General features: G+C 49.3%; 1 protein-coding gene across 2 annotated transcripts in view; it reads right to left on the bottom strand.

Moving 5' to 3' along the window:
* Stk24 (serine/threonine kinase 24) overlaps positions 1 to 14,745 on the bottom strand; it is a 266,096-nt gene that overhangs the window by 190,781 nt on the left and 60,570 nt on the right. For both annotated transcript variants that reach the window (XR_009058110.1, XM_057785937.1), the window contains exons 3-5: positions 8,938 to 8,994; positions 2,423 to 2,531; positions 2,042 to 2,199 (exon numbers count right to left, since the gene is read on the bottom strand). Coding sequence is in view for 1 of the 2 variants with exons in the window: in XM_057785937.1 (XP_057641920.1) it covers positions 2,042 to 2,199; positions 2,423 to 2,531; positions 8,938 to 8,994 (324 nt within the window). In the remaining variant the exon portion in view is untranslated. The remainder of the gene's footprint in view (positions 1 to 2,041; positions 2,200 to 2,422; positions 2,532 to 8,937; positions 8,995 to 14,745) is intronic.

Below are 14,745 nucleotides of genomic sequence, written 5' to 3'. Positions count from 1 at the left end.
TGTGAATTTAACCCGTCTCCATTAATCTGTGTATTGTCATGTGGTTGTGGCTTACTGGGTAAAGTTCCCTCCAGCGTCTGTCTCTGGCAGGGGCTACATGGCTTCTCCCTAAACTCCGCCTCCTTTCTCCCAGCATTTAGTTTAGTCCACCCCCCCATTCCCTGCGCAAGCCCAACACAGTTTCTTTATTAACCAATGGTGATCGTAGCATACAGAGGGGCATCCCACATCACCACCCTAATAAATAGGAGCAGGAAGACAGAAGAGGCCTTCCCAAACACTCCGCCAGCAGCGCTACTTAGTCCAGCTCAGAACCCATTAACTTAATGAAGTTTCCAAAATAAAGAACCGACAGCAAGTCCCGGCCAACATAACTGTGTGTCTACCGCTATATTTAGGGCATGCACACCTGGGGATTCAAGTGAAAATCAGGTGAGGGGAGGACAGCCTTATCCAAAACAACCGGAGTGGAACTGCACCAAGGAGCCACTGCAGAGACGCATCATGGCGAGAAGACCAGGAAAGCTCTCTGGGAAACAAGAAAGGGAGCGGCCATGGCTAGAACAGAAATGGGTGACTTGGGTCCCAAGTCATAAGGGCCAAGGTTGAAAAGCTAATTTACTACAACTGAACGAGAATGACCACAGTAGTTATTCTAGTCTCTCTTCTACCAAAATTCAGACATGAACACTGACAGTAAACAGAGGACAATACACCACCTTCCTACATGACAGAACTCGGGGAAAAGGACAAGGCAGGACTTCAGAGAAGTAGCCATGAGGTAATCTACTTTCCAGAAGACACAGGACCAGCGAGCAGCAGCAAATGCAGAGACAGAACTGAGCGTCTACCCGGGCTACGGTATCACCACAGTTCACCAAGCCAGAGCAAGAGATACCTCTACGTTACGGCATGCTGTTAACGTCATATACCTTACAAGAGTCCCAAAGGCAAGTTATCCTATGCTTCAAGCATCATTTAATGAGGCAGGAAATCTGCTACACACGGAGAAGGGTCCTATTAAAAAAAAGGAACAAAGAAAACAAAGGCAGGGGTCTCGCATGCTAACACATACTCGCAATCCCAAAGCGGGTAGGTGACCAGTTTGTCAGGCTTGGCTCTCAGAGCAAAACTGTCTCCAAAGGGGAGGGGGACTGAGTTAATCTTTTTTTTGAGGGGCTGGAAAGATAGCTCCGCATTTAAGAGCACATACTGTTCTCACAAGAATCCTAGCTGTGTCCCAGCATCCGTGCCATCTCGGGGACCTCACACCTTCCAGAGCGCCAGCACCGTACGTGCAGACCCACACAGACAAGACGTAAACACATGAAAGACAAAGAGCAATGTCCAACCTATGCTCGTCTCTGGGTTAAATTTGTTTTTGCGTAGAAGTCTGGGGCTTAGGAAGGCCAATTCTCTGCCATGACCATTTTTACTGCACATGGGCCGCTGACAGGAGGAAACGGAATGAGCTATCACAAGGTTTTAGAGAATTAAAGGACAAAAGCAAGAAACACAGGAAATAGCAGGCAGCCTGATGCACAACACCTCCAGTCTCCTGTGGTCTGAGAGCCTCTGGAAATAAAGGACCCGAGACCCAAAACAGAACAAATGGTGGCAGTCACTAAAGAATCGCACTTGCTCCATCCTGCTGTGGGATTGGCTGTGGGCTCGCTGATCCTCTCGAGCAGCTGAGCTCTGTCCAGGCCCCGCCCCCATCCACTGTGCCAAGGCCCCACCCACCTCGTGTTCCTGTGCATGGCACTGCCTGCCTAAGCTATCTATATATCTCTATCTAGGGTCTGCAGTCTCAGAAGGCCGCCTGCGCCCACTCTCATACCGGCGCCCTCCTGGTCCCCACCACATCAAACAGTCACTGAGACCAGAAGGACAAGGTCACCAATGGCACTTCGGAAGTGGAGAAGGAAGTTGATGTGAACCAAGGTCACAAAATTACCTCTGTGGCCTACCAGCTACCACAAAGGAATGCTACATATGCAAACCAAAGGGACAAATATCTGGGTGTGGTCCGGACTCTCACCTTTGAGTCATAGGCTGACTGCTTAATGACCTCAGGTGCCATCCAGAAGGGAGTGCCCACGAAGGTGTTCCTTTTTATCTGGGTATCGGTCAGCTGGCCAGCTACTCCAAAGTCAGCCAGCTTCACCTCTCCATGTTCAGAGAGCAGAACATTGGCCGCTGCAAGACGACCAAGCAGGAGCACAGTTATACTCAGGGTCACCTTGGGAGTCCACGCACGCTCTCCCCATTGGGCACGAGGGCCCATTACAGCAAGGTGCCCTGGGGTTTACAACAGCCCACCTGACCCCGACGGACAGAGTGGGCAGGACAGACGTACAGAGAGTTTGACCACTTTGGTGTTTCAAAAAAATAAATAAATAAAAACAAGAGTAGGTCCTACCTTTAATATCTCTGTGGATTTTCTTCTCTGAGTGTAGATAATCAAGTCCTTTCAGAATTTCTCGTAATATGGTAGCAATCTGAATTTCATCTAAAGGGCCAGGTTCTAACTAACGAGAAAAAAAGATAATTAGTCATTTAGAAGCTATCATACATAGGGTTTAAGAAACGAAATCCATGCTGAATAGACAACACAGTTAAAATCAAAGACATCTTCACATAAAGCAGATATTTTGCCTCAACAATTGAAATCTATTAAAGGGCCAGGTGTCATGGTGCATGCACTTGGGAATCAGAAACAGCAGATCTCTGCAAGTTCAAGGTCAGCTGGGTCTACATAATGAAACCCTGTTGCTAAAAAACCAAAAGTTAACAATTAAATCTACTTAAATTTGAGGCGGGGACGACTACAGAAAATGTTTGCTAGCCTGAGAATCAGTTAAGCGGAGAGCACTGGCCAAGACTCAGAGGAGGATGCTGGATGGGCACCTTGTGAGGAGAGAGAGTATGAGCCCTCTCCTTCCTCAAGCTACCCCTCACCAGTACTTCTCCATGACTTTCAGAACGTGTTATAGAATGCACACATAAAACATTATTAGCTTTAATTGGGAGAGTCATTGCTTTAATTCCGAGAAACTCAAAGGAGCTGTTTCTCTTGACTCCTTAAGTATCAATTCTCGTAAGAAGTTGTAAGGAAGCAATGTAATCTGTACAATCCCTGTTTAAAAACAGACAGAACCTTGACTTGAAAAACTAAAGAAAAAGGAAAAGCAGAAAAAGCAGCAGACGGGAAAGGGCTCCATTCATAAGACACAGTGCATCCATCCTCACTTGTGGGAAAGGTCACTGAACTCATGGCACTGAGACAGTCTACAGACACAGAAGCCCCAACAGCAGCTCTTACAGAGCAGGTCCCCTAAGCCAGGAGAAGACACAGACCTGTGTGGCCAGCTAGCCCTTTAAAAGGCGGTCCTAACAGCAGGACTGCCCCAAGTTCCAGGCCAGCCTGGGCTCTGATGTCCTTCGAATGTCTGGAAAGCTAGCTCAGCAGTTCAGCCCGTTTATTACTCTCACAGAGGACCGAGTTCAGTTCCTACCACCACATGATGGTTCACAATCATCCCTAACTCCAGCTCCAGGGGATCCAAAGCCTTTTGAATTGTGCAGTCACATACATGGTACACATACATACATTCAAGCAAAGCATTGTTCATACACAGAAATAAAATAAATATTATAAAATAAAAAACAAAACTAACCCATGTGTCTTACTCCCAAGGAAATGACAGCTGGGAGTCACTGCACATCTCATGACTTTGCTGACACCTTTTTGACATCCCAAAAGGACATGTGTGGCCCAGTATGGGTGCCCATTGAGGCCTTTGGTCACTGTGATGGCTCTTTTCGTTGTCAACTTGACTACATCTGAAAGGAACTAAAACCCAAAGAATGGTTGGGCACACCTGCGAGGGATTTCTGATTAATTAAATCACTTGATTAAATAATCAGAATTAAATCATTTCAATCTGCTTCTAATCCAGATCTTTGAGATGAGAAGGCACACCTTTAATCCAGGCCTCTGAGGCGGAAAGACCCGAGTCACACTTCCTGCTGGCTGTCTAGATGAAGGACATGGTTCGGAAACCTCTCTTTGGCCAACTCGGCCTCGGGGCTGAACAACTGTCCACACACAGGCAGTCACTGCTGGATCAGCTGGTCCACTGTCGGGTCTCCTCCAGAGAACCCTAAGAGACACCTGCACCGCAGTCCAACCATGCCTGGCACAGCTTTCTGGCTCACCCCAGAGGCCCTGCTCCTGGCGGCCTAGCACCTGAGCCTCTCTGGCTTCTTTCATTTAGAACAGAAGAGAATGAGCAAGCATCTCTCAGCTCTCCTTCATGAGATTATATATGTAGAGAAAATCAAAGTGTGGGGTCGACTGGCCTGCCGGGAAATCACTGCCAATTCTAGTCGAGACACTGTGCTCCGATGAGAACAGCACCATTTGTACTGCTCTGCAGAGCATAATTTTTTCCAGTTATCTGACCAAGAGCCTCTTTTTTTTCCCCCTAGAAAACATATTGAAACCCGTTCCAAAGACCGTGGTCTAGAACACACTGACACGCAAGTGCTTGCTTCCTCCATGTCTGTTCTTCTGTGTTCATGGAATGCACCAGATTTAATCCTCAGACTGAAGAAAACACCTTGCTCTAGCCCCTGAGGAGAAGATGAAGACAGAGGTGCTTCTCCCATCTGTCGTTCTCACACCAGAACTCAGGGCCTGAGTCTGCAACAAGATCTCAGCCCAGCACACCAGGCCCTCAGCTGCCTGTTCCTGCCCCCGTGCCTACTGCTCACTGTGGGCCTCCCTTCTGTGATGCACTCGTACCCTGGAACCATCAGCCAACACAACTTTGAGTTGCTTTTGAGTTCCTTTAAGTTGCTTTTGATCATGGTGTTTCAGCACAGCAGAAAAGTGACCACAATGGGAAAATGGACTACATCCCATCCACGGGTGATTCCTAATACTTTCACACTCACACACACACACACCCTCGAAATGCACTACATCCCATCCACGGGTGATTCCTAATACCTTCACACACACACACCCTCCAAGGGTGATTCCTAATACCTTCACACACACACACACACACACACACACACACACACACACACACACACACTCACCCTCCAAATGCACTACATCCCATCCACGGGTGATTCCTAACCCCCCCCCACCCCGTACACACACATATACACACACACACACATCCTCCATTCTTCCTCTGCTGGACAGATCACACACCTACCCAACTATAGACCATGTTCTTGGGTTCTACAGAAGCATCGTGCGGCCTGATGACTTCATTCTCACCATGGACGAGACACATGTCCACTCCTAACCTTGACTGTGAACAAAACCATGGAAAGCCCTAAGTGATGGTATGTGTGGGAGGAAATCCATTTCCACCTTGTCAGAAATGCTGCTCCAGGCTACTAACAGCAGCTCACCCTAAATATCCCCCGAAATTCTGCCTTGTTTTTCAAAACCATGTTGTACACTCATTTTTAAGTTTGTCAAACATCTCTGTCTGATTAAGTAAGTCTTTATACAGCCACGTCCCTTCATAATTAGATTCCCGGGCTGGCCCTTAGGCTCCCCGGCAGCAGACCGCCTCATCTTTCCATCAACGACAACCTTTCCTCGCAGAGCTTCGCGAACCTTCATCAGCTCCACCCTCCCTGTGTGTCCTCACGTGCAGCTCTACATAGGAAGGCTGGATGGTGTGTGTGTGTGTGTGTGTGTGTGTGTGTGTGTGTGTGTGTGAGTGTGTGTGTGCGCACGCGTGAGTGCATGCATGATCTTCCGCAGCACGTTACTAAGGCCTGGATTACAGGGTGTGAACAGCTCTCTAAGTCATGGCAGGCATCCTGGAGGCAGCTGGACCTGTCAGAGATGACTCACAGAAGATTCCAGAGTAGATGCCAAAGAACTCAAGAGTGGAACTAGGGGTGGAGGTCCTACAAATATTTTATTATTTATTGTTAACTTTAAAAAAAGTCAACCAATTGAGCACGTTCAAAGTCAAATTCATGCCTGTTTCATGCTCGTGGTCCTCAACGTATGAGCTGCCCTATCAGTGGAACCACTGGTTTCCGCTGCCACCCTCAGAAAAGGTCTCTCTGGGCCACTCCACCAGGGGCAGCCACGGACGGTCCACGCCCATTCACAGGGACCCTCAAACCACATGCAGAATTTAAAGTGGCCAGCACACTCTACAGCTGCACAGACAGCAGTTACTGTAGAGCTACGAATGAGCACGCTGACACACTGCGAGCCACAAATCAAATCCACTGTGGGCAGCAGTAACTCCAACTGCACAAAAGGAAGGGCTGTCTATATCCCTGCATTACCAAGAGTGAAAAAAATGAAAAGCTGGGTTTTTTGCTGTGTGGGTATTTATAGAAAGGACCATAAAATATATTCAGCTGGGGTTTTTCCCATTTTGATACCACAGCTTAGCCTTGTGTATTAACTTTTCCCTGAAATCTTTGCTCTGAACAGTATTGTAAGCAATCCGTATCGTTAACAACAATGTGGGATTTTCAAGGTGCATTAGCTTTCTGGCGACATGTCGTTTTAGGAGTCTGTCCTCTCAGGAAACTACCTGGTGGTGGCATCATAAAAAAGAAACAGCTCTCGAGGTAGGCTGGGGGGGACGGCTTTCCCGAGAAAACCTGCTGAGCCTCCTTCAGCTCTCAGCCATCACTCATCACGGACGACTCACCTCACCTCACCTCCACTGCTAAACTGAAGGATCCAGGCAACTGGGGGCGGCCACTCACAAGCATGGACAGGGGTCAGAAGAGCACAATCGCATTCATGTGCTGTGTGTACGTGCTCGTCTGGATATTACCCTCAACCCCTTTCTCCATCAGGTCTCACACTGATCTGACTAGACTAAGCTGATCGGCGAGCCAGGGCTCGTTCTGCCTGAACCTTGCCACTCCGAGATACAATCTCTGGTGTCAGCTTTTCCTTTTTTGAGACAGGGTTTTGCTGTAGCTTTGGAGCCTGTCCTGAAACTAGCTTTTGTAGCCCAGGTTGACCTCGAACTCACAGAGATCCACCTGTCTCTGCCTCCCAAGTGCTGGGATTAAAGGTGTGCGCCACCACTGTGCGGCTTCTGGAGTCAGCTTTTCCGTGTGTGATGGGGATCTGAATTCAGGTCCTCGAGCTCCACGACACACACTTTGCCGCCAGCTGACATCTCCTCAGGCCCCAGCCACGCTACTTTTACTGCGTGGACATGAGAGAAGCGGAGCACAAGCGCTGGGCAACAGTGTTCAGACACACAGAAGCTCCACGCTATGGGGCTGCTCATCTGCGCATGCTCTGCAAAGCCCAGCACGAAAGAGCATCTCCTAAAAATGTCCATGGCCCTCCCTGTGGGCTGCCGTGTAATGGTGCAAGACAATTGTCTGTATTCTGTCAATTATGTTTTAAATAAACGCTGATTGGCCAGTAGAGAGGCAGGAAGTATAGTTGAGACAGCCAGACAGGAAGCAGAGGCGGGTCAATGAGAACAGGAGGATTCTGGGAAGGAGGAAGTCCATTCCTCCCCAGTCCTGTCCCAACCACAGAAAAAGATGTGATTGCCCCGCTGAAAAAGGTACCAAGCCATGTGGCTAACATACATAAGAATAATGGATTAATATAAGTTATAAGAGTTAATAAGAAGCCTGAACTAATGGGCCAATCAGTTTATAATTAATATAGACCTCTGTGTGGTTTCTTTGGGACCTGGTGGGAGGACAGAAACCAGGCAGAACAGGAAACACTCAGTCAACAGTAAGGCACTATTTTCTCCAGAAGGAGATTACTAGGTTAGGCCTGCTCCATCCTGGTGCACTATGGGCAAGATCAAAGGTGGTCGTGTGTGCGACATCTTGCTTGATGCCAAACCTCAATAATCAGATTCTGCCCCGACTCTGGGAATGAAAATGTGATGAGCTTAGGCTGGGAGCTGTTCCCATCTGAAACATAAGAACCACGGCAGCAGGCTGGAGAGAAGGTCCAGCAATTAGGAGCTCTTGTTGCTCTTCTAGAACACAGGGGGCTCCCTCCCCAGCACCTCCACAGAGACTCACAAGTGCCTGTTACTTCAGTTCCCAGGGATCCAAAGCCCTCTTCGGGACCCTGCAGGCACTAGGCATGGAAGAGGCATACTGGCATGTATGCAGGCACAACACCCATACACATAAAACTTTAAAAAACAGAACCAAAAACCCATGGTGGCTATTACAGTAGTAATAGCTACTCTACCAGAGGGTGATGATTTTGATCTGAAAAATACACTAGCTCTAATATAAAATAATCAACCACAGAAAAAAGTCTTCATTGCTCTGAAGATTAATTTACTGATTTATCACAAAGCAACCCTCTCCCCCAGTGCTTTCAAAACAGCACTATAATTTTAAATTCTGTATAAGAAACAAAAACAGGTTAGGAATAGTTTTATGTTTCCTTAAAAGAAGTGAAATGGATAAAGAATTCCTGATCAAACCAACAATGAGTAAGAACAGGCTGAGGTGTGTTGTATGGCCACGGGGACAGGCTGAGGGTGTGCTGCACAGCCACAGGGGAACAGGCTGAGGTGTGTTGTATGGCCACGGGGGAACAGGCTGAGGTGTGTTGTATGGCCACGGAGAACAGGCTGAGGTGTGTTGTATGGCCACGGAGAACAGGCTGAGGTGTGCTGCACAGCCACAGGGGAACGGGCTGAGGTGTGTTGTATGGCCACGGAGAACAGGCTGAGGTGTGTTGCACAGCCACGGGGGAAGAGGCTGAGGCGTGTTGCACAGCCGCAGGGGAACAGGCTGAGGCGTGTTGCACAGGCACAGGGGAACAGGCTGAGGCGTGTTGCACAGCCACAGGGGAACAGGCTGAGGTGTGTTGTACGGCCAGGGGGAACAGGTTGAGTTGTGCTGCAGAGCTACAGTGATACTTACCAGATCCAGGGCAGAGCCTCCGCCAAGATATTCCATTATTATCCATAATTTAGTATCCTACAGAAGCAGAACAAAGAGGGGGGAGTTAGTTTTAAAACAAAACTAGAAAAAGTATTTAAGCAATCGGAAAGAAGACGGTTATTATGTTGGACTCACACATTTCTATAAACACCAAAGCAAGTGTGCAAATGACAATTGGACACAAACCCTCTTGCACTATGACCTTGAGCACAGCACTGGCCTGGATCCCTGCTGGACAAGAGGACTGAGGGCACTTCCGTCTTGAAACTACCCCACTGGGCACCCTCACACAGCCCACTTTGAGGACCTGGAGCCAAGTCAGGGTTTGTATGCAGCAGTCAGGAACAGGACACTTCCGGTCCACCATCACCACAGCAGCTCGACACCCAACTTCTCAAGCCCCCATGAGCAAAGGGAAGAGCACACGCTCGGCCCATGAACCCTAAGGTGGCTTTGGATCCAACACACCCAGAGTCACCTAATAGTCTCTCTCTTCAGCCCTGATGTACCTGTGTGTGACTCTGCCTTCCAGGGCTCTCTTGAAGCTACTCTGCCATTTGCACAGGGTCCTGAATCAGGGCCCTAAGGATCCAGGGTAAGGACCACAGCTAAGGCGGCAGCCTTCCCTGCTTACTCCATCATGAAGTGCTTGTGCTCATGAGGGTGGGGTGCACACACAGAAGCACCTTCCTGAGCTCCCATCCTTCGGGACAGGGCTGCACCACTGAAGTCCCCTCCCCACTTCACCTGCCTTCTCTCTTCTTGTCTTGAATCAATGATCATGTATCTGGCGTTCATTTCTGATCCACTTCAGCATAACAACAAATTGAGGCACATGAGGGAACAGTTAGGTGACCATAGTCCTCACCATGAGAGGGAGGTGACATGCGGGTCGTATGTGACTGTCAGGAGGTGACATGCAGGTCGTATGTGACTGTCGGGGAGGTGACATGCTGGCCGTATGTGACTGTCTGGGAGGTGACATGCTGGCCGTATGTGACTGTCTGGGAGGTGACATGCTGACCGTATGTGACTGTCGGGGAGGTGACATGCAGGTCGTATGTGACTGTTGGGGAGGTGACATGCTGACCGTATGTGACTGTCGGGGAGGTGACATGCGGGTCGTATGTGACATGCTGACCGTATGTGACTGTTGGGGAGGTGACATGCGGGTCGTATGTGACATGCTGACCGTATGTGACTGTCGGGGAGGTGACATGCTGACCGTATGTGACTGTCGGGGAGGTGACATGCTGGCCGTATGTGACTGTCAGGGAGGTGACATGCTGACCGTATGTGACTGTTGGGGAGGTGACATGCTGACCGTATGTGACTGTTGGGGAGGTGACATGCTGACCGTATGTGACTGTTGGGGAGGTGACATGCTGACCGTATGTGACTGTTGGGGAGGTGACATGCAGGTCGTATGTGACTGTCGGGGAGGTGACATGCGGGTCGTATGTGACATGCTGACCGTATGTGACTGTCGGGGAGGTGACATGCGGGTCGTATGTGACATGCTGACCGTATGTGACTGTCGGGGAGGTGACATGCTGACCGTATGTGACTGTCGGGGAGGTGACATGCGGGTCGTATGTGACATGCTGACCGTATGTGACTGTCGGGGAGGTGACATGCTGACCGTATGTGACTGTCGGGGAGGTGACATGCGGGTCGTATGTGACTGTCAGGGAGGTGACATACTGACCATATATGACTGTCAGGGAGTTGACATGCGGGTCATATGTGACTGTCATGGAGGTAACATGCTGACTGTATGTGACTGTCAGGGAGGTACTAATGCACAGACCACGTGAGCAAAAGGTCCTTTTAGAACTTCAGCAAATTCTGCCGTCTGAAGCCAGTGCATGAAGAGTATTTTCCTAAGCCTTTAAGATGCTGGATTATTTATATACAAAGGCAAGGACAGGCTGGAGACGTGCTGGGATCCGCACTGTGTCACACACACGGTGTTTATTCAAGTCTTCCCGTCAGGGCTATTTGAAGAAGGATCTTAAGAAACTTAGGTAGAAGGATGGGCAAGGACAAGCGTGAGGCTGTGGAAATGCCAGTGTGTGCGTCGACTCAGGAGAGGAGGGGAGAGGAAAGACAGCAACACGGTGGCTCTGGGCACACAGCTTGGGAACCAGAGGCAGTGAGTTCAAGGATAGTCTTGGCTACTGAGTAAATTATAGACCATCAAGGCGACAGTGCGAAATTGTCCTCAAATGAACAAAAATAATCCCCCAACACATTCAAGAAAACCCGAACCTCCTCCCACAAACAAGCTTGTGGGCAGACATCCCTCAGCTCACTCTTCCTGCAGGGAAGCTGCTTTCTGAACGAGGGGTGAATGGAGCCGCCTGGTTTCCTAAGTGGCCCTGGGTCTCTTCCTTCATGGCTTCATGACTGGACTGGTTTGACTGAGCTCCCAATCTCTCGTTTCCCAGTCTTTAGGTTTGTTAGCAGCCAAACAAGCTCTAGGCAGCCTTGACCCCACCCCTTTCCCAACCCCCTCCTCCACCCTACCCAGTGTCCACCCCACTGTGCAACCTTTCTGCTGTCACCCCAATTCTTCCTAAAAAACAAAACCCAGTGACGATGTCCTTGCCCCTCAGACCTCTCAAAGGGCCACCTCCCACAGCTGCCCACAGCTCCCGCTCTCCTCCTGAACCTGTCCACCAAGGAAACCAAACACTCCAGATACACAGGGGGCACTGGGACAGTTTCTGTCATCCCAAGACTACCAGGGACTTAACAGCCGAGTGGTTAAAGGCCAAGAAGATACAGAAAGATGAGCACCCCATTTCTGTCCCGCTTCCTCCTGGACCAGGCAGGGCACTGCCCAGGCACAGGGCCCAGCAGAGCGGCTGCACCTGAGAACACCAAGGGTCCAAAGCACCAGCGTCTCCTCACTCCACTCTCGCCCCACCAAGAAGAGGGCTAACCTGTCTCGGCAACCAGAAGGTGAGCAAGCAGAGTGGCCACTCGGCCGCCCTGAACGCTGGCAGCGTCCTCCCCACAGCCTTACTCACTACCTCTCAATCCCCCAATGCCACACAAGAGCAACCCTGCCAAACTGAGCTGGAAGGTAGCCTGGGCGTGGAGCAGGGACTCACTCCATAGTGCCAACTCCTGGGGGACGGGGCACACAGACCACCATGAGTTCAAGGCCAGCCTATGCTGCAAGGGTTCCAGGCAGGAGATAGGAGATGTGTTCTCTCTCTGTCTCTCTCTCTCACACACACCCCTCCCTCAGTAACTCAAACTTCACAGTTCGTGTGACCCAGAGATAATGAAATGAAAGCACTCTGAAGTTCACTAAGCAAACACCAGTCACGTCAGCACCCACAAACGCCTGGAAATAACCTGGTGAAACCAAACTGGCCCAATTAACCAGATCAAACGGTTCAAAGCAAAACGCAACCTGAAAATGACTCATCTTCACCAGAGGCCTCAGTCGGGGTGAGGAAGTCTGTGGAGCCTGTGCTGGACTACTCAGGAGGACCACTAACCTCAGACTTCATAAAAAATGTTCCTAGTGGGACGTGAACGCCACAAAACACACAAGCAGGTCAACGGCGAGGACAACAAAGTTTACAGAATAATTTTTTACGGTAGCTTCCATGTAAACCATCAGTGACCCTCTTCTCAGGGAAATAAGATCACTACTCAATAATCTGCTTACTAAGTCAACTTAGGAGTCAAAAATTATTCTTAAAGTACCAAAGTATATATACAGTAAGGAGCTTCCCTGCCACCCACAGCCCCCAAGCTGCCAACCACAGGACTGTCAAATTACCGTGGTATCTTGCATCCCTCAGAGAAATGGTCCACGCATGTACAGGCGTGTGCACACACACACTGTAAAAATCCCGTTTAACAAAATAAAATGCTAACACCCTACTCACAGGGGCATACTTTCTTTTCCACTGAAACTTTCCTAGAAAGCATCTCTAGAAACCATGAAGGGTTTGTGTCCCTTGCCATAACTAGTCCTAGCCCTACAGACACCATCAAAGGGTTTGTGTCCCTTGTCATAACTAGTCCTAGCCCTACAGACATCATCAGAGGGTTTGTGTCCCTTGTCATAACTAGTCCTAGTCCTACAGACATTAGAGGGTTTGTGTCCCTTGTCATAACTAGTCCTCACCCTACAGACACCATCAGAGAGTTTGTCTTTTGCCATAACTAGTCCTAGCCCTACAGACAGCATAGATTAGTCTGAGACCAATCAGGAGTCACTGAAGAACTCACATAACCATCAATCTCCCATAAGAACTGATCAGAAAATCCAGCTCAATTTTAACAGGTAGATGACCACTGATTACACTTGTAGACACTGTAAACCACAGCCTCCAGCAATGTCCAAGTGCTCACCCTGCCTGCACCACACAGGGCATTTGCATTGCTGCTGTTTGGGTTAGGTTAGCTGGCGGGTTGATGTTTTAAGGTGAAGTCACAGCTCACTAATACTGTCCTGGAACTTAGAACCCTCCCACCTTAGCTCCCCCAAAGTGCTAATTTCATGCCCCTGGGGTGGTTTGAAAGTGCTCAAAGGGAGGGGCACCATCAGGAGATGTGGCCTTGTTAGAGAGGATATGGCCTTGTTGGAAGTATATCACTGTGGGGGCGGGCTTTGAGGTCCTGCCTATGCTCAAGCTATTCCCAGAGAGACAGACCACTTCCTGTTGCCTGTGCAAGATGCAGAACTCTCAGCTCCCTCTCCAGCACCATGACGATAATGGACTAACCCCTGAAACTGTAAGACACCCCAATTACATGTTTTTCCTTTATAAGAGTGTCTCCTCACAGCAATAGAAACCCTAATACATGCCCCCACCTCACCCTCTGAAATCCTAGTATAATAGGCACTTAGAAGCTATTTACGTAAAAATAAAATAAATAAATAAATAAATAAATAAATAAATAAAATTACCTGTCTACAAGGTAATTAGAAGCAGATGACCTGGCATTTCTTCCTCCATTTTATGTGTGTCTGTGACGGACTAGAACAGGAGAAGGTATCTTAGATAGGCACTTCCCCCAGTCATGTGTGTCTGTGACAGTCTGGAACAGGAGAAGGTATCTTAGAGAGACACTTCCCCAGGTCATGTGTGTCTGTGACAGTCTGGAACAGGAGAAGGTATCTTAGAATAGATACTCTCCCCCCCCCACCCCGCATCTCATGCCTGCCAGGAGGAGGAGCCTGTCTGACAGGAAGATACACCCCCCCCCCATCTCAAGCCTGCCAGGAGGAGGAGCCTGTCTGACAGGAAGATACTCTTCCCCCCACCCCATCTCAAGCCTGCCAGGAGGAGGAGCCTGTCTGACAGGAAGAGATCCACAGACTATTCATCAGGCCACCTTGCAGGACACCATGGAGTTAAGACAGTGGCAGAGCCTGTGACGGGTGAGACCACACCTCTGACAAGACTGCTCAGTTGTGTGCGCCTCTCGCCTTCCCTTAAATCTAAACACGTCAGTTCCCAGGCTCAAAGGCAGACATAAGGCAATGGGGCTGGGTTTCACTGCCCTTTCTCCACCTCTCACTACTGTGTCTTTAGTTGGTTCATGGGACCAGGATATGAAACCCAGACTTCTGGGGCTGACACAGCCCAGGCTTTGACCTGAAAACTCAGGAAACTCAGCCTATTTTGTCAGATTTCTGCTTGATTCAATTCAAGGAAATCACTCATCTCAAAGCCAATGACACCTGTCCTACCCCATATCTCCCTGTCTGTCCAGAAGCAGAAAAGACTGCCTGCCCGCTGACCTGTGACAGGA

The sequence above is a fragment of the Chionomys nivalis genome, chromosome 12 (assembly GCF_950005125.1).
Source record: "Chionomys nivalis chromosome 12, mChiNiv1.1, whole genome shotgun sequence".
Taxonomy (NCBI): Eukaryota; Metazoa; Chordata; class Mammalia; order Rodentia; family Cricetidae; genus Chionomys; species Chionomys nivalis.
The sequence above is the reverse complement of the archived record's forward strand: the minus strand, read 5'-3'. Positions and strand labels throughout refer to the sequence as shown.